Source organism: Ursus arctos, unplaced genomic scaffold, assembly GCF_023065955.2.
Source record: "Ursus arctos isolate Adak ecotype North America unplaced genomic scaffold, UrsArc2.0 scaffold_32, whole genome shotgun sequence".
In the NCBI taxonomy this organism is placed as follows: domain Eukaryota; kingdom Metazoa; phylum Chordata; class Mammalia; order Carnivora; family Ursidae; genus Ursus; species Ursus arctos.
The window spans coordinates 8,777,193-8,794,873 of NW_026623008.1; the positions used below are offsets into that span (position 1 = coordinate 8,777,193).

Sequence of the window (17,681 nt, forward strand, 5' to 3'; positions counted from 1 at the left end):
TAAAGGGGGCTGCAGAAGGTACGAATCTCTGGTTTAGGGGCTGCCCCGGCCTTTGGTCTCTGGGTCTCCTCTCTGTGCCCCCCGCCAGGTCATCTTGCTCTGTCCACGGGTGCCAGATAATCGGATAGGTGCAGCAGCGGAGTGTCAGAATCCCTGCGATGGGGGCGGGGGTCTTTCTCTTTCTTTCTTTTTATAACCGAACAGCTTCCTGAGCCCACTCCCTGAGCTTCTGCCCCGTTTGTTGGGGTGGGAGTCATTAGTAACATCATTAGTGCAGGCCCCCCAGATGTTTTGGACACTGACAGTGAGCCTCACCCCCACCTGTGAGGAGCCCTGATAAGGGGCCTTGCTTTTGTCCAGCCCGCTCCAGGACCACACGGGGAAGGAGGAAGGGCTGGGATTGAGGGTGCGTGTGCGTGTGTGTGTGCACGCGTGTGTGTGCACGCACACGCCCAGCCATGGGCGTGCAAGCTGGTAGTCCAGATGGGAATGGGTTACTTTTTTCAGCTCTGTGCTGTGCAGAATGGTTCCCGCTTCCCTTGCTAGCCACCTGTGTCTTCCCCAGCCTCACTAGAGGGGCTTCGGCACTGGCCCTGGGATGGAGCGGGGGCTTCAGGGGGCAGGCCAGCGTGACGGATGCACCCCCTGTTTATGCTTCGTGGCCGTGGTGCTGCATTGGCCCCCTTGACGAATGATATTGTCATGAAGCCCGCTGCTTAGATTAGCGAACCCTGAACATCTACTGAACACTTACAACGTGAACACCAGTACGTGCTAGGCTCTGGGGTAATACCAGAGTTACGCCCACCCCACAGGCTCAGAGGGCACCCAGCTAGTGGGGGCACAGCCCTGTGGGCCAGGAGCCCCTGAAGGAGGAGGTCGGGATTCTGGGTCCGAGTGATGATGGACCTGGGAAGCTTTCACGGGGAGGCTGCCGTCGGAAGAGATATGTGGAATTTTATCTGAGGAAGCGTGAAGCTGTTCCAGGTGGATCAGGCAGTGCGGGCAGGAAGCGCCACAGATCGCTCTGTCCCAGGGAACCCCAGCCCCGGGGCTCGTCTCCCCCATGACTTGCAGCTGTTGGCCCTGAGCTGTGTGCAGCCAGGGTGGGGGTGGTGCTGCCCGCCAAGCCACTCGTCCTCTCCTCGGGGGCCCGGCAGAGGCTCTGGCAGTCCCGACTCCCAGGCAGTGTGTGGAGGGGGAAGGCCAAGGCCCACTTCCTTGCAGCCTGACCCCCCAGGGGGGTCCCTGGAGCGTGAACTATACGTAGTGTCAGTCCTGCAGGGAGGCCGGGCCGGTACTGGGCAACACCTAGGGTGCCTGGGGGCTGGGCGCCCTGCTGGTACAAGGGGACCTGAGTTGGGGGGGGCGATAGTATCCACTGGGTAGAGCACCTGGCACCCCATAGTGCTCAAGGCATGGTCATTGTCATTATCGTCATCGACCGGCCTTTGTCTACTGAGCTCCGACTTGTGGGCCCTGTGCTGGAGTCTGAGGGCCTAGAGATGATGGGGCTGTTGTTTCTGCCCGTGTCACAGACATTGGTGGTGTGTGCGTCTATGTGTGCACATGTGTGTGTATGTGGGGGCACACGTACTTGTGCACAGGTGTGCAGGTGCACAGGCACCCCCCTACCCCACTTGAGCAGAATGAGCTGATTGTCAGCAGGGGCATATCCAGTGTTCAGAGAGAGCCCAGAGGAGGAGGAACCTGACACAGGCTGGGGGAGTCAGGGAGGGCTTCCCAGAGGAGGCAGCACTCAGCTGGAAGCACCAAGGGTGTGTGATTCCCAGGTGCAGGAGGGAGCAGGAGGCATCCTAGGCAGAGGGCAGCTTTGTGCTGAGCACCGTGGTTCTCTGTGACTGAAGCCACTGCCTTCTGGGCAGCTTTGGGTCCCCACGTCTGTCCCCTGGCGTGTTAGAGGAGCTAGCCCCACTCTCCGGCCAGCTGGCTTGGCGCCACCACCTGCAGACATGAGCGTGTGGCAGTGAGGGAGGGAGAAGAGGCGATAAGAGAAGGTGGGGGCTCTCCTGTCCACCTTCCTCTCGAAGGGGGCCGTCCGCACATCGGGAGAGCCCCAGAGGGAGAGGGCCTAACACTGGCAGGCCACAGGACCCCCATCCTGAGGTGTTAGGGGTGACAGGATCTAGGCGTGGCCGTGCTGATGGCTGTCCTTCCCTTCCCTCTTCCAGGTGGCGTTGCTCCCCTATGCCCTGGAGCCTGGAAGCAAATGCGGGCACAGAGAGTACTTCAACCAGAGGGCCCAGATGTGCTGCAGCATGTGTCCGCCGGGTGAGGGGCAGCCGCTGGGGCCCTGACTCCTGGACGCCTGGGGGCTGGCGCCTTGCAGGGAGCGTGGGGATGGGGCTCGGAGCCGGGTAGGGTCACGGCCCTCAGTTCTAACTGAATTCCTTCTAGTTCCATGAGTTGGCCCCATGCTGCCTCTTGCCTCAGGGTCTTGGCACATTCTGTTCCCTCATGCTGGCATAATTCCCAACTCCCTTCCCCAGGTTAACTCCTACTTTTCCCGTAGACCTCAGCTTAGATGGACCCCTCCTCCAGGAAGCCTGCCCACACTGCCTGGTCAGATCTGGCCCTTCCTTTGAGCTCCTGCTGGCCCCCAGGCATCCCCCATGGCAGCAACTTTTCACCCTACAGTCATGGCCTGGCTCCTCTTTTGCCACAGCCACTGTGTGCTCCTGTGTGTGGGCTTGTTCTCTGCGGAATCCCCGGCGCCTGGCACGGCGCCTGGCACATAGTGGGTGCTCAGTACATATATGACCCAAGCAGTGTGTGCTTACCCATCTCACAGTTGGTGGACCTGAGGCCTAACCCCAGTTGGGAAAGCTGAGTAGCTCAACTCTTGGTGTCCTCCACCTGCTCGTTCATGGATACATGCCTTCCTGTACCATTTGTAAAGCATCATCTAAGTGTCAGGCACTGTCCTAAGTACCGGGAGTACCACGGAGAGCAGGGCAGACAAAATCCGCACCCTCATGGATTTTGCATCTAATAGAGGCACAGGCAAAGAAGCCAACAGAGGAAATAGTTGTGTGGTCCTATCAGAGTAAATGCTGTGAAGAAAACAGGGCAGGGCAAAGCCGATGGAGCAGGACACACTGTTTGGTACGGGGTGGTCAGGGAGGGCCTTTCTGCAGAGTCGACACTTGCAGAGACATGCAGGAGGTGAGGCAGAGACATGCAGGAGGTGAGGCAGTGGGTTATACAAATATACAGGGAACGGCCTGCCAGGTTGGAGAAACAGCAGGTGCAAAGGCCCTGAGGTGGGAGCCTATCTGGTGAACTTGAGGAACAGTGAGGCCAGTGTGTGGCCCACAGAGAGTAAGTTAGCAGGGGCCACAGTAAGAGTTTAGATTTTGTTCTATAGAAGCTAGGAAGCCGTCGGAGGGCCCTTGAGCCATTAGCCTGAGGTGTGGGTGGGCACACGTGTACCTGTCATCTCCCGCTGCCACTTTAAGAGACCTCCCAAGTGACTCTCTGTTAACTGGCAGTCTCTGTAAGAAGTTACTGGATTAGCACAGTGGTGGGTATGGCAGGATAGGGCTCAAGGCTCAAGAGAGAAACCCCTTAAAGGTTTGCTTTGGTGTTCCCCCATCTCCTGGCATGCCTTCTCTCCTGGCCCACAAGAGTCCCATATCCTCATCCTTGATAGGAAATCAGGGACTGCATTCCTACTAGTGGTTGTGGCCCTGCTAGTTCATACCCACAGGTGGAGAATTTTAGCCAACTATAGAGAAGAAAGGAGCTAGCAAACCAGTTCTCACTAAAGTGTGATTGACTAGTACCAGGCAGTTCCAGTGGTGGAATGCCAGGCATCTGGAAAGAGCAGAGGGAAAGGCATTGTACGAGCATCAGGGCTGTGGCGATGGAGTGACAGCTGGGGCCTGCAGGATGTGAGATGACTTGGCGAAGGACCTGGAACGCTTTCAAAGAGTCTTCCTACGCAGGCTCGGGACGCTGGGGCTCTGGGGGGTGGTGGACGAGCCACTGACCTCTGGCCTTTGCTTTCTCAGGCTTCCATGCACAGTCGTTCTGCACCGAGACCTCAGATACCGTGTGTGCCCGCTGTGAGGACAGCACCTACACCCAGCTCTGGAACTGGGTTCCCGAGTGCTTGAGCTGTGGCTCCCGCTGTAGCTCTGGTGAGTGGGCTCAGAGAGGGGGCTGGGCCCCGGAGCCTTCCCCAGGCCACTGTGCAGTCCGCCCCTCCGGCTGAGTGCTGGCTAGGATTACCCAGGCCCGTTGTCCTCATGCCCCAGAACAGGAGGTTATATGGGTACAGCCCTTCCCTGTTGACCAATGGCCTTTTCTTTCTTTCTTTTTTTAAAGATTTATTTATTTGAGAGAGAGCGAACAAGCAGAGGGGAGGGACAGAGGGAGAGGGAGAAGCAGACTCCCTGCTGAGCAGAGACCCCCGCCGTGGGGCTTGATCCCAGGACCCCGGGATCGTGACCTGAGTGGAAGGCAGGTGCTTCACTGGCCGAGCCACCCAGGCGCCCTGCCAATGGCATTTTCATCCTGTCTCATCACATGCTCCCCAATAGCCCCATGGGGCAGGCAGGCCAAGGGCAGCAGGGGGAGAACTAGGCCTATTTTCGAGCTGAGGAAGCCAAGCCTCGGAGAGCAGGTGTGCTTGCTCGCGCTGTCACGGAGATGCTGCAAGACCGTAGCGGGCGGGGCCGGTGGAGGCGGGGCTGATCCTGGGCTGCCCTTCCGGCTCTTGTAGACCAAGTGGAGACTCAAGCCTGCACTCGGGAGCAGAACCGGATCTGCAGCTGCAAACCGGGCTGGTACTGCACGCTGCAGAGGCAGGAAGGCTGCCGGCTGTGCGCACCACTGCGCCAGTGCCGCCCGGGCTTCGGCGTGGCCAAACCAGGTATGCGGCCAGGACCCGCGGTCCTCAGGGACCCCCGTGGGCCTCTCCTTCATGGGTGCCAACCCATCAGCCGGGCCTGGGAACATGGGCGGTGGCGGCCAGGTGCTTGCTACCACGCAGCTGTCCACCCCTCCCCGTCGCAATCTTCCCTCCAGCGTGCAGGATCAGGCACCTACCGTGGGCTAGGCCTTGGGGGGTCCAGAGAGGGATCAGATTAAACCCAAAGATCCTGGAAAATCGGTGCCTCAGAAGGTGGACCCACGTGATCCTGGAGACCAGGAAGTCACGAGAATTGGTTCAAGTACAAAGTGCCTGGCTGCGCGTGTGTCTGTGTGTGCGCGTGCATGTGTATGTGTGTGCGGTCACACGTGTGCAAGTGTGCTCCCGTGTGTGTTTTAAGGGGCAGAGGTGCAGACAGAGGTCCGTAGGCCCCTCAGACTTCTCCTAGGCCCCCCGTGCTGAAGCCCGCTTGTTCTACTAAGAGTTTGAGGTGGTGACAGATTCCGATTCTTCCCTGAAGGAACTGCAACGTCAGATGTGGTGTGCGCTCCCTGTGCCCCAGGGACGTTCTCCAATACGACGTCATCCACAGACCCTTGCAGGCCCCATCGGACGTGAGTGGCTGAGCGGTTCGGTTCTGGAGGAGCAGGGAGGGCGGTCCCTGGGTGACTGTTGGTCTAGAGCACAGAGCGGCCATGCCACGGGACGTGAAGCCCCACCCCCCCAATCCACTGCCTTGGGAGCCTTATTCACCACCAGGATGGCCCTATCCCATAGTACGCGGGCGGGTGGGTCCCAGGACAGCCAGCAGGTGTATAGTTGCCTTGCCCTGGAAGTCAGCACTGGGTCGGGGGGCATGGGGAGTGGAAGGGGTGGGCACAGAAAGGGGTGGTCTTGAGGGCGGGTGTGGCACAAGTGCTCTCTCCCGCATCGTGGCTGCTGGGACTCCCTGCCTGCTGGCCTGGCTCCCATGAGTGAGCCCGGCCACGCCGAGCCCTTCTGGCCTCTGTCGTCCCCTGACCAAACCTCCCCCTCCCCCAGCTGTAGCTCGGTGGCCGTCCCTGGCAACGCCAGCGTGGATGCAGTCTGCACCTCTGTGTCCCCCACCCTGGGAATGGCCCCACGCCCAGCCTCCACGTCCCAGCCAGGGCCCACGCAATCGCAGCGTGGGGAGCCAACTCCAGGGCCCAGCATGGCTCCTAGCACCTCCGTTCTGTTCCCCATGGTTCCAAGCCCCCCCACTGAAGGGCTCAGCACAGGCGACATCTCTCTTCCGATTGGTAAGTCCCAGGAGGGCTCGTTCAGCCTCTCTACTATCTCAGAGCCTTACTGAGCACCTGCTGTGGGCTGGACCCTGTCCCCTGTCCTGGGAGGCAGGTGGTGTCTGCCTGTCTTCTGCCATGACCTACCTGGCACTGTCATTAAGAACTGCTGGGTGGGAGTGGTGGGGTCAGCGTTTTATCTGCAAGGGGAGATGGTCTCCTGGTTGCCGTTTCTGATGAACTCATTAGCCGGTGCGCTGGGCAGGTCACCTCATGGGTTTCCCTTCTGGGGTTAGGACTCCCATCAGGCCACAGATCTCAAAGTGGTCACCCGGGGGCTGAATGTGGCCGACAGACATGTTTTGTTTGGTACGTAGTTTTTGGCTTGTTGGTCTTGTAATTGAATTTGAGAGCCTCTGGACTGAGCTTGCCCCTCCCATGGCAATCCAGGCATCTTTGGTCACGGACTTGGCTGCCTGGCCCCTGGTACGTTTGAGTTTGCTTTCTGCAGCTGCTTTGAGCTTCTCTTTTTCCTTCTAGGACTGATTGTAGGTGTGACAGCCTTGGGTCTGCTGATAATAGGGCTGGTTAACTGTGTCATCATGACCCAAAAAAAGAGTAAGTTTTCATTCCTTCCTCTTTCGTGCATTCATCCATTTGCTCTGGAAGCTTTTCTAGGGCTCCTCCTATGAGTCTAGCACTGGGCATAGCCTTGTGGGTCAGACGGAGCTAGCTACTGGCAGTCCCTGTTCCGTGGGAGCTCAGAGCGGGGGGCAGAAGGCCTTGCCCCTAGTTTACCTACTAGGAGGCAAGATGCCATCAGAGCATTCCAAGGGGGTGGCAGTCTGGGATTCTTGTCTGGAAATCCTGGGGGATTTCCCCAGGCCTTCTGGAACAGTGGCTTCGGAGCTGAGTCAGATGTCCGTGGGTGGACGTGTGCAGGACAGAGAAGGCAAGCTAAGGAGAGGGCATGGAGTGAGCAGAGAGGGGGGTGCTGGTGAACAGGTGAGCATGGTGGAAGGGAATGGGACAGGGTTGCGCCAGCTAGGGAGCTGGGAACGGGGGCTCCCGTGTACCTCGTCTGGTGGGTGATTGTTGCCGCCCAGGGCGGGCCCTACTCTGAATGGTTCTGCTTGGGCCCCGTGCTCCCCTCTTCGTTCGAGCAGGTGTGGCCTGAGGAAGCCACTCTCCCTGACTTGTCTGTCCCCTCTCTCTTCTTCGCAGAGAAGCCCTTCTGCCTACAAGGAGAAGCCAAAGTGGTAAGTGTCCCTCTGCCTCCCCCCTCCTCCCCCGGTCTCCTTCCTTGGTGGGCCGTGGTGTTCCCACGGGAAGTCGTGGATGGTGAAGGTTGGTCCGTCCCATGTGAGGCAGTGTGCAGCCCTGCGGGGCTGAGGAAAGGCCAGCCAGTCTATCCTTGGTGGTTAGGCAGCCCTCCCTGGGCTAAACGAGAATGCGAGTGTGAAGTGCCCCAGCAAAGAGCAGGGGGTCCGTGGTGTCGGTGTCACGCACCTGGTCACGGACCCCTGTTGTGATGCTGGGCAGATGTGAAATGACTCACGACGCTTGTCTCCTCACCATTAGAAGGAGACGGTGTGGCTTAGCCCCGCGTGAGGGCTGTGCTGGTCACTCAGTGGCCACCGTTCTCGGTGTCTCCCTGAGGCCTCACAGAGCACTTCCTCATGGAGCCGTGCGGGGGGTACCCTGGTGTTCCCAAGAGGGCCTGGGAGGGGGTCGTCTCCGGGCTTGAGAGGGAGCCTGGGGGTTTGGGTGCCGCGTCCTGCTCTCTGCTTTGACCGAAGCAGCCCACCTTTGGTCTCGTTTTATAAAGCGGGGTCTGGGAGGGCCTCATGCTAGAACACTGGCGTGGCAGCTCGTCAGGCATTTGGTTGCCAGTGACTTAAAGCAGAGGGGCTTTCTTTTTCTCATGTCCCAGGTTGTCGAGGGGCTGCCAGGTGCTGGAACTGTTCAGTTACATCCTTCTGTGAGGCCAGCAGGACCCCAGGCTCTGTCCCCTTCCGCCTGTCGGCTTCTGTTCTCTTGCCTGTGGCCTTACCTCGCAAGATCGCGGGGCCCACTCTGTAGGGGAGCTCCAGGTTTGAGGCAGAAAGAAGAGGGGAACGTGGCCAGGCCGGCGCTGGTGCCTTTGCCAGCAAGTCAGACACTGTCCCTGAAGCCCTGGGTGGGCTTCTTCTCTGGTCTCATGGGCCAGAGCCGTGTCATGGGACCACCCCTGGCTGCTTTTCCAGCCTCTGTGGTGGAGGAGAGGAGGGCAGGGCTTGGGAATGGGTGCTGGAGGAACCAGTACATCGTGTCTGCTCTAACCTCTACCTGGTTGGAAGGGCAGAATTTTTACCCACTTTACAGATGAGGAAATAGAGTCTGAGGAACTCCCTCCATGTCCCCAATCCTGCTCGGGCAAGGTTTCTCAACTGTAGCAATTTTGATATCTGGGGTCATATCATTCTTTGTCCCTGGAGGGGAGGGGGGCTGTCCTGTGCACTGTGGGCTGCTCAGTCATACCCCTGGCCTCTCCCCATGAGATGCCGCTAGCATCGTTTCTCGGGAGTGACAACCAAAAATATCTCCAGATATCGCGGAATGTCCCCTGGAGGCCAGAATCGCCCCTGACCGAGAACTACCGTGCTAGGAAGAAGCTCAGCCCTTGGTGGCCCAGTGCCCAAGGTTTACACAGGGAGTTGGACTTGGTAGGGACCTGAGACTGATCTCAGCTCCTGATGTGGCTGGCAGGAAGAGAGGTGCAGAGAGGGACCGTGATTTGCCCAAGGTCACACAGCACTGTCTCTGGACTCGTGGCCCACCTGTCCTGCAGTGTTGCGTTAGACAAACGGACCCGCTTGCAAGTGCGAACTGTTTCCCATTCCCCCAGGGTACAAATGCCACGCCCTCCTATCTTTTGGCTTCAGTTCAGGGGTGCTCACAGCTGGTGCCTCGTGGGGTGCAGAGCAGGTGCACCCCCAGGCTCTACCCAGCCTCCTCGCTCCCGCAGTGTCTGTCCCGACCAAGTGTTTCCCAACACTTGCGCCCCGGAGGTGTCTTGGGCGTGGCCCAGTGGCCTCCACTTCTCCTTTCCCTTCACTGAGTTTCTGTTCACTGAGTGTAACTCGATTGTTCTTTGAGTGCGGTTCAGCAGAGAGCCCCGTGGTGTGCTGGTAACTGGCTCTCTGGGCAGCTCAAAAACAAAAAACAAAAAACAAACCACCCAGACTCTGATTTGTGGTGTTTGTTCACACCATATAAACATTCCCCCCAAGGCTGGTTTCAAGCTCCCGAGAGCTTACTCACTGGTGGCTGGGAAGAGGCCCGGAGCCACCCACGCCAGGCCTCTCGCCTGCACCCGGCCACCGAATCCTCACACAGCCCCGCGAGGGAAGCACTACGGCCGATTCCATGTTACAGAGCAGGAGACAGACTCAGGGAGGGTCAGTGACCCAGGGAAGGTTAGACCCCTGGGTGAGTGGCCGAGTCCAGCTTGGAAGCTCGGTGGGAATCCGCAGGCTTTGCCCTTCCCCGCTCCCCCCATGCTGTTCCGCCACGGTAGACATTCGGCCCGCAGCAGGGCCTGTCCCCACAGGTTGGGCCTCCTCCCCGGGGCCCTCCAGTGCCCCGGCTCCCACCCCGGCCCCACGCTGAGCCCGTGCCCCACTCTTCCTCAGCCTGCGGGCAGTGGCTGTGCCTGCCAGGAGGGAGCCTAGCTGGGCTATGCATGGGAACTCGCCCACTGTCACTCCCGCCGACGCCCTCCGGCATGGGCTCGTGTCTCACAAGGAGAGTGAACGATTGTGAGGCGCTGAGTGTGTGCCAGGCACAGTTCTGAGCATTTAGTCTCACAGCCACGCTCCGACCCAGGCAGTATGATTATTGCCCCAATTGTCTTGCCTAGGAAATTTGGGCTCAGAGAAGTTAAGTAACTTTCCCAAGGTCACACAGCTAATGAGAGCAGCCTGAGACACCAACCTAGGAGGGCGTCTCTTCTCCAGCCCCAGCACGTACACTAACAGCACCGCTCACAGATATGCACCCGCCCTGGTCTTGTCCCCCCCCCCCCCGTAGACAGGTGCGTGTGCACACTTCTCACCCCCCCATCCCCACACCTGTACATACAGATGTGCAAGCCTCAAGAGCACACGCTCACACAGACAGACAAGGAAGCTGTGGCATCTGGAGGACCCAGCTGGTGGCTCTGCGGTGGCTCTGCTTCTGCCCCTGGGGGGGCTGGGCCGTGATGGGGGCTGGCTGTCTGGAATCCTGTGTTTTGGAGTGAGCCTTCTCAGTGCTCCCCTCCCAGCCCAAGCAGCTGCACTCAGGATGCACCTGCCGCACTCGGTGCCTCCCTGAACTTTGCAACTTGGGGCTTTGGGGGAAGGAGGTGGACTGTGACCTTTGGGGGTTCCTGTTCTGCCCAGCCCTAGCCACGAGGAGAGGAGCAGGATGCTGGCCCCCAAAGCCCCTTCTTTGGGTGTTTTGAGGAATGACTTCTGGATCCCCCTCTTGTGCCTCCTTCCCCTGCCTGTCCAAGCTCGCAGCAGGGGTAGGAGGGCCTGCCGTCCAATGGCCTAAGTCAGACCACCTGGGCAAGGGTTCAGCAGAATGTGAAATGCCTTCCATTCCTCCAAAGCTGGGGCCGTAAACCAGGGAGGCAGGATGCCGTGGGAAGGCAGCATCTCTGCGACACTGATCTGGGTCCGCTGTGCCTCCGCCACACACCAGGCCAGCTGTGTGATACGGAGCCGGGGACTCACCCTCTCTGGGACTCGGTGGCCTCAAGCGACAGCTTGCAAAAAAGATCCTTCAGTCCAATGACAGTGGACTGGCCGCAGGGAATTGAGGGCTGGGGTAGGCTCATTTGTGGGAGAAGCCATAGCCATGGTGGGCCGGGCTGGGCCCCCCAGGGGGGCTGCAGTGATTGGCCAGAGAGGGTGGGCTGCCCAGAGCACCCTTGAAATTGTTGGCCCCTGGAGAGCGGAGCAAAGCCAAGGGGTCAAGGCCTTTCCTGGGGAGCAGGGGCTTGCATGCCCCCACCCCTTGACCCTCACCTCTCCCTTCTGTCCTGGGCCGCATCCCCCCAGCCCTTCATTTGCCTTGGCTGCCATCCCAGCCGGGACCCTCACGCTCAGCACAGGCCAGAGGCCAAGGGCAGTAAATGAGAACGTGGGCCCTTCTGTCTCCTTTCTCTCTGGGATCCGGCAATCACGCAGACCCAAGGCAAGGGCTGTGTGCCTGTTCAGTTGGTGTGGACGGGCCACAGGCTCTGATGGAATTCCCACGTGCTCCCCAGCAAGGGGGCCCGGAACTTGGCACCTCCTTGTCTTGAGCCTCCAGAGCTGAAAACCCAGACATGTAGGAAACGGGTCATGGGTTTTAGCCCACCCGTACCATGTCCTGACTGTGTGACGTTGGGCCAATAACTCAAGCTGTCTGGGCCTCGGGTCCCACCTCTGCAAACACTGGGCTGTTAGAAGTATCCGTACCGTGTCTTGGAAGGACTTCCGCCCCTCGGCACTGGATGGCACTCAAATATTGGCTAATATTTTCTTATCGTTGGTGTTATTCGTGTTCTTTTATGGGGAGACGATATGAGGAATAGTCGCAGAGCAGGCTTGGGCAGTGGAATCTGGAAAGGGGTGCCGGCACCCCACGGCTGAGGGTCCTAAACAAGGGCTGTCTACACTGCACTGATTGCTCAAACGCAAGGGCCAGCAAACATTGTCAATGAAGGAAGGGCCAGGCAGTCAATATTTCAGGCTTTCTGGATCATACGGTCTCTGTCAAGGTCTCTCCAAGCCTGGCGCTGGGGCAGGAAAGCAGCCACAGACGTCAGCCGGTGCGAGTGGCCATGTCTGGACACTAACACACTTCATACCATTTTGCAAGTCACAAAATGGTATTTAAACATTTTTTTCCCCCAACCATTTAAAAAATGTCAAAACCCTTCTTGGCTCGCAGCCTGTATGTACAAAAACAGTCGCAGGCCAGATCTGGCTCGTGGTGGTCGCGTGCCCACCCCCTTGTGTAACAAACCCGTGCAGAGAGCTTACTGCGGAACAGGCATTGTTCGGGACACGTGACGAATATTCAGCCATTTGATCTTTACAACAACCCCAGGAGGGAGGTTCTTAATACTCCCCCAATATAGGAAAGAAAGGAGGCACAGAAAGGTCAGGTAACTTGTCCAAGGTCACACAGCTAAGTAAGTGATGGAGTCATGATTTGTACCCACGTGGTCCTGTGGGTCCAGAGTCTATGCTCTCAGCTGCTAGGCTGAGCCACATCACCCTGTGCTGATGAAGTGACCTTAGGAAAGTCCCTCTCCTTCTCCGGGCCTCTGTTTCCTGATGCAAAACGAGGATGAAAGGCCTGCCCCACCTCTAGGACAATTTGGTGAACAGGACCACACGGCCCCCACCCTCTCAGGGCTCACACTCCAGTAGGCCAGCCAGATGCCTGGTCTCACAGAGACCACGCAGAATTCTCCTGTCCTGAAAGCCCCTTGTGTGGGGAGAACGTGCACGCGGGGGCAGGAGCGCGATGGAAGCAAGTGGAAAGAGGAGCCGGCTGACCGGCTGACCGCCCTCCCTCCTCTCCTGCCCCTCTAGCCTCACCTGCCTGCTGATAAGGCCCGAGGCGCCCCAGGCCCCGAGCAGCAGCACCTGCTGACCACAGCCCCCAGCTCCAGCAGCAGCTCCCTGGAGAGCTCAGCCAGCGCCGCGGACAGGAGGGCGCCCGCCGGGACCCAGCCGCCAGCACCGGGTGCAGAGAAGGCCGGTGGGTCCGGGGAGGCCCGGGCCAGCTCCAGCAGCTCAGGTGAGAGGCGGGAGCCCATCTGGCTTCCTTCCTTCCCCCCGCTTTCTGTTCCTTCCTGGTTTCTGTCTTAGCCGGCTCCTCCGAGGCCTCCCGTGCAGGGCAAGGCCCGAGTTCCTAGCAGGGCATCAGAACGACTGTGTGACTAGCCTTGGCTCGCCTGCCAGCCTCCTCTCCCTACTACCCTCCACGTGCAACGCGGAGCCACTAACCTCGTTCATTTCTCCGAACCCACCAAATCCTGCCTACCTTTGCCCATGTGGGTTCTTTCCCCAGGAACACCCTTCCTTCTAGACGATCCCAGCTTGTCCTTCGAGTCCCCAGTGTCCAAGAAGGGAGTTACCGTGTATGTCATAATATATAAATATATAATATTATTATAGTGTCACATTGTTACATATTATATAATGTTTGTGGTATATTATATAAATTATTGTATAATATTAAATATTATCGTATTTTGCAGATGAGGATACTGAGGCCCAGAGAAGTTGAAGAGTTTGTTCAAGGGCACACAGCTAGTAAACGGAAAAGCCAGGAATACCCCCTGGGCTCTCAGGTTCCAGAGCTGCGGGGTGGAAAGCTGGATGAATAAATGGGTGTCTTCAGGGCTCCACTCACTGTGGCCCATTGCCCGGTCCCTTTGGGCCTGAGGCATCAGGATTGTGGGGACCTCGTGGGTTCTGGAGAAGCCAAGGCCCCATTTACACAGAATGCGTTTTGCCCTGGGCCTGGGCTGTGGCGGGGGTCCCCTGTGGTGAGAAGCTTCAGTGCCCATAGTGGAGGGAGGCCCTGCCGGGGTCCCTCCCCAGAAACCCTGGGGCTCTCTTGGGTGGATTCTGTAGTGGCAGGCTCCTTAACCCTGCTGAGCCTCAGTTTCCTCTTCTGGAGATGAGCATGGCCTCTCCTTGGCAGGGTTGCAATATCTTTTCCTACTCGTCACCTGTTTCTGGGACTGCTCCCTCCCCGACTGCCGCCTGCACTGAGGTGCCCCACCTCTGTGTCCCCCGCCATAGCCCACCCTCATCATTCTGATGTCTTGTCGGTGCCCCCACCCCAGCCTGAGAGCTCCCCCAGGAAGGGACGTAGCCCGTGGTCCTAAACCTTCGTTGAATGAGTGAACGGAGCTCTGAATATCAACTCTTGGTCTTTGTCCGTCTCTGGGATTTATCTTTCTGATTTCCTAGCCACATCTCTTCCACAGTCATCCTGGTGCAGCTTCCTCCTTGGCCCAGACATGGACTCTTGACCATGGCTGCCCACCTCTTGTACCCTCCGCCCCTGCTCTCTGCCCCACTCCACTCTCTGGTGTCAGCTCTGCTCTCTCCCTCTCTCCTCCCACCCCAATACCTCCCTCTACTGTGGGAACATGTCGCTGTGCCCTCTCGTGGTCCCCCATCCGCCCCTGTGGTGTCTCATTCCCCATGTGCAAAGGCCACAGTGACTGAGTGACATTTGGGTGCCGTGGAGCCCCATGAGTTCACCTCTCCCTCCCTCGGCCTCTTTGGGGCTGTTCTGAGCAGAGCAGCTTGCTGGCCCCCCTCCTGCTTTCAGGCTCCCTTGGAGCCCTCCCCGTGCACCCGACACCACGTGTGTTTGGGTACCTGGCAAGTCCCCGCAGTGACAGCAGGAGCAGCTCTCCCTCTTAGGGGGGCTAGTCTGCATCTAGCCCCTTACACTTAGCTCCTCGGTTCATGCAGCATTCGGTCCCTCACCCACTAGTTCGCGAACGCAGGTGCCCACGGGGCCGGGCGGGAATGTAGGCATGAACCTGCTCCAGGCATCCTGGCCTCGGTGATGAGGACAAACCACCACCCACCCCATTCTGGAATCCCAGATTTATAAAATCACTGAGGCAGCCCCACGCTGTGAATGAAGACAGTGCCACGGTCAATGTTTCATCTCTGTAAGGGAGCAATTTCCAAACCCTTTGATGTTGACTGGGGGCCCAGCAGATAAGGGGCCGCTGATGGAGGAGTCCGGCCTTTTCCTGGTTGTTCTGGCCGGGACTGCCGAGGCTTCCTGCCGTTACGGGAAGGGAACTCCTCCTGGTTGCTTGACCAGTGTTGGGTAACGTATTCTTCCTGTCCCTGCTCACTTCTCTGATTCTTTGTGGGGAGTGTTTTGTTCTCCGAGAACCGTCACCTGCTTTATGTAACTGGCTCCTCCTGTCTGTGGGGTGAGTTGAGCTGGGAGTTATTTGACAGATGAGGAAACTGGAAACAGACACATGAAGGTTCAGTAACTTGTCCGAGGTTACACAGCAGAGCTGGGCTAGAACCGTGGCCTCTAGGCTCTGGGCCCGGCGCTCTTCTTGACCCTTTTGACTTAATGTCTCTCTTGGGCAGCAGAGAGGCTGGGAAGACCTCCTCCACTCCAGGACCCCCCACTGACCGCCCTCCCCCATCTTCTGTTCAGCAGAGCCTTCGTCAGGTGGCCACGGGACCCAGGTCAACGTCACCTGCATCGTAAATGTGTGCAGCGGTTCCGACCATGGCTCTCAGTGCGCCTCCCAAGCCAGCTACACGACGGGGGACGTGGATGCCAGCCCCTCCGGCTCCCCAGATGACGACCAGGTCCCCTTCTCCAAGGAAGAATGCCCTTTTCAGTCCCAGTCAGGGGCTCCAGAGACTCGGCTTGAGAACCCGGAGGACAAGCCCCTGCCCCTTGGTGTGCCTGACGCTGGGATGAAGTCCAGTTAGCCAGACTGGCGTGAGTCGTGTCTCAGCCGAGGTGGGCTGTTCGCTGGTCCTTCTAGGCCCCCCACCCTGCAGGACTCTGGCCCTTTCTGAGCCAAATTCCTTTCATGGCCCCCACAGCCTCAGCCTTCCTCTCATCTGCTGGCAGAAGGACGAGGCAGGAAGAATTGTGGAAAACCGCTCCCATCACAGTGTGCGTCCTTCTCTGAAGGCTAGCTGGACATGGACGTGCTGGCCAGCCTGGAGCCACCCCTGCTGCTCTGAGAGCTGCCCCCCAGCTGCTCCTGCAAGTTGGGCTTCTGGAGCCCTTATTTTGTTTTTTTATTGCTGGGCTCTACCCAGCAGCTCTGGCTTCCCGGGAGGCCCCAGCGTCCTGCCTTCCAGCGGGGCCTGCTGGGGAGGAGGGAGGCGGCGTGAGTCATCCACAGAGAAGGGGTGGTGGAGAAAGGGCAGTGCTTGAGCCTGAATGCTGAGACTACAGGATGCTCGCATTGGGGGCTGGGCTGGGGGGAGGGGTGTCATTGATCAGATGGTTCTGTGCAGGGGTGGGGGCGGCAATGCCTGCAGGGGACAGGGGTCCCCCGTTAGCTGGTAGCCCGTCCAGATCCATTCCTGCCAAATTCACCTCTTGCACAATGGTGGGAAAATCAGACCCCCAGAGGGCCCAGCCAAGCAACCTGCGTGAATACTGTAGTTTGGGCAAGATGGCAAACCTCTAGCCGAAAATCTGCCAACTTAACATGGGGCAGTTAAACAACAACAACAACAACAACAGCAACAACAACACCCCAACAGGAAACACCATGCAGGCAAACAAGCCAACAAAACGATGAAGCCAAACTCAGAGTTTGCTGTTCTCTGCTTTTCACCTTCACTCCAATTTACCTAGGGCTCCCGCCCTTCCTCCCTCCGTGTCTGGGGTGGCCGGGCAAGGCCACACCTCTTGTCAGGGAATTTCAGGAACTGGAGATGCCTGAGGCCCACAGCCATCTCCGTCCTCCTACCTCAGCCTGGCCCTCCCTCTGCCCCCCCCCCGAGGCGGTGCTCCTCTTCTCCTCAACCCCCCTCGCTGTTCCTGGAGTCCCAGGCCCCAGGGAAACCACGGGGCCACTTGGGTATCGTGCCCGCCGTGATCTCAGGTGGGTGTGGGATGCTGAGAGCCAGTCTTGTGTCCGTATGTCTGTTGCGTGCCGTCGGCTGTGTAGCTGTGTGGTTGCATTGAATGGCCTGCCTCAGGCAGCTGAAATCCACAATTTTGTCAAAGGATTCTTTTCCATGAAAGAGTCATTCCGCCTCCCCCAAACGCATGCCCAGAGTCCTGCAGAGCATGGACGCCTGTGGCCTTGACTGGATTCTGGAAGGTAGAGGGGGCTCCTGGAGAAGCCAGTTGGGTCCCAGGTTGGATCCCTTGTGGAAAAATCCCACTGGACGTGGACTTGGCAGCTGAACTTTTGGAGGGTAGGAGAGTCCAGCCTTTACCATGAAGAGAAAGTAAAAGCTTCCCAGAAATCAGGATTCCCTTGGAGTCAGGATATCCCACTGCCTGGACTGGCCGGCGTCTCTGCCCGCCTTGGACGCCGGGTGGCGATGGAGCGTGTCTGCCCCCTGGTGGACCACGTGGGGGGACCTCAGGCCTCGGGCTCTTTCCCAGGGCAGCTCTGGATTGGAAGGGGGCCCTTTCTGGATGTGGCCAGTTCCCAGGCTGTGTTTGTACTGTATATTTTAGACAACATTCCTGCTTCTAAATAAACCTTTTGTTTGTTTTACACATTGACTCCTGGCTCTGGCTTTGCGTCTGAGCTGGGGTTTGTCCATGGTCCTACTTGCCTGCCTCCAATGTGGAGGGGGAGATGGAGTCCTGGCCACTGGACTGACTGGCCCGTGCTGTGCCTGGACCCCAGAAGCTCCCCAGAAACAGCTGCGCTTGCTGAGAACCTGGCCACTCCCTCAGGCCCGGAATCACCCCGCTGGCCTCTGACTATGCCCTCATCACAGGCCCTGTCA

The 17,681-nt window shown here is 58.6% G+C and overlaps 1 protein-coding gene across 3 annotated transcripts in view; it reads left to right on the forward strand.

Annotated features, from left to right (window-relative positions):
• Positions 1–17,441, forward strand: part of TNFRSF1B (TNF receptor superfamily member 1B) — a 33,831-nt gene extending 16,390 nt beyond the window's left edge. Inside the window, exons 2-11 of one of the 3 annotated variants that reach the window (XM_026519814.4) lie at positions 2,193–2,292; positions 4,035–4,163; positions 4,748–4,897; positions 5,418–5,511; positions 5,939–6,177; positions 6,700–6,777; positions 7,384–7,418; positions 12,774–12,981; positions 15,397–15,711; positions 15,798–17,441. In XM_026519814.4, coding sequence (XP_026375599.1) covers positions 2,193–2,292; positions 4,035–4,163; positions 4,748–4,897; positions 5,418–5,511; positions 5,939–6,177; positions 6,700–6,777; positions 7,384–7,418; positions 12,774–12,981; positions 15,397–15,680 — 1,317 coding nt within the window. In that variant the 3' untranslated portion in view covers positions 15,681–15,711; positions 15,798–17,441. Of the gene's footprint in view, positions 1–2,192; positions 2,293–4,034; positions 4,164–4,747; positions 4,898–5,417; positions 5,512–5,938; positions 6,178–6,699; positions 6,778–7,383; positions 7,419–12,773; positions 12,982–15,396 lie in introns of all 3 variants that reach the window. The other 2 variants (XM_057305320.1, XM_026519815.4) reach the window with 2 other exon arrangements.
• Positions 17,442–17,681: the final 240 nt, after the last annotated feature.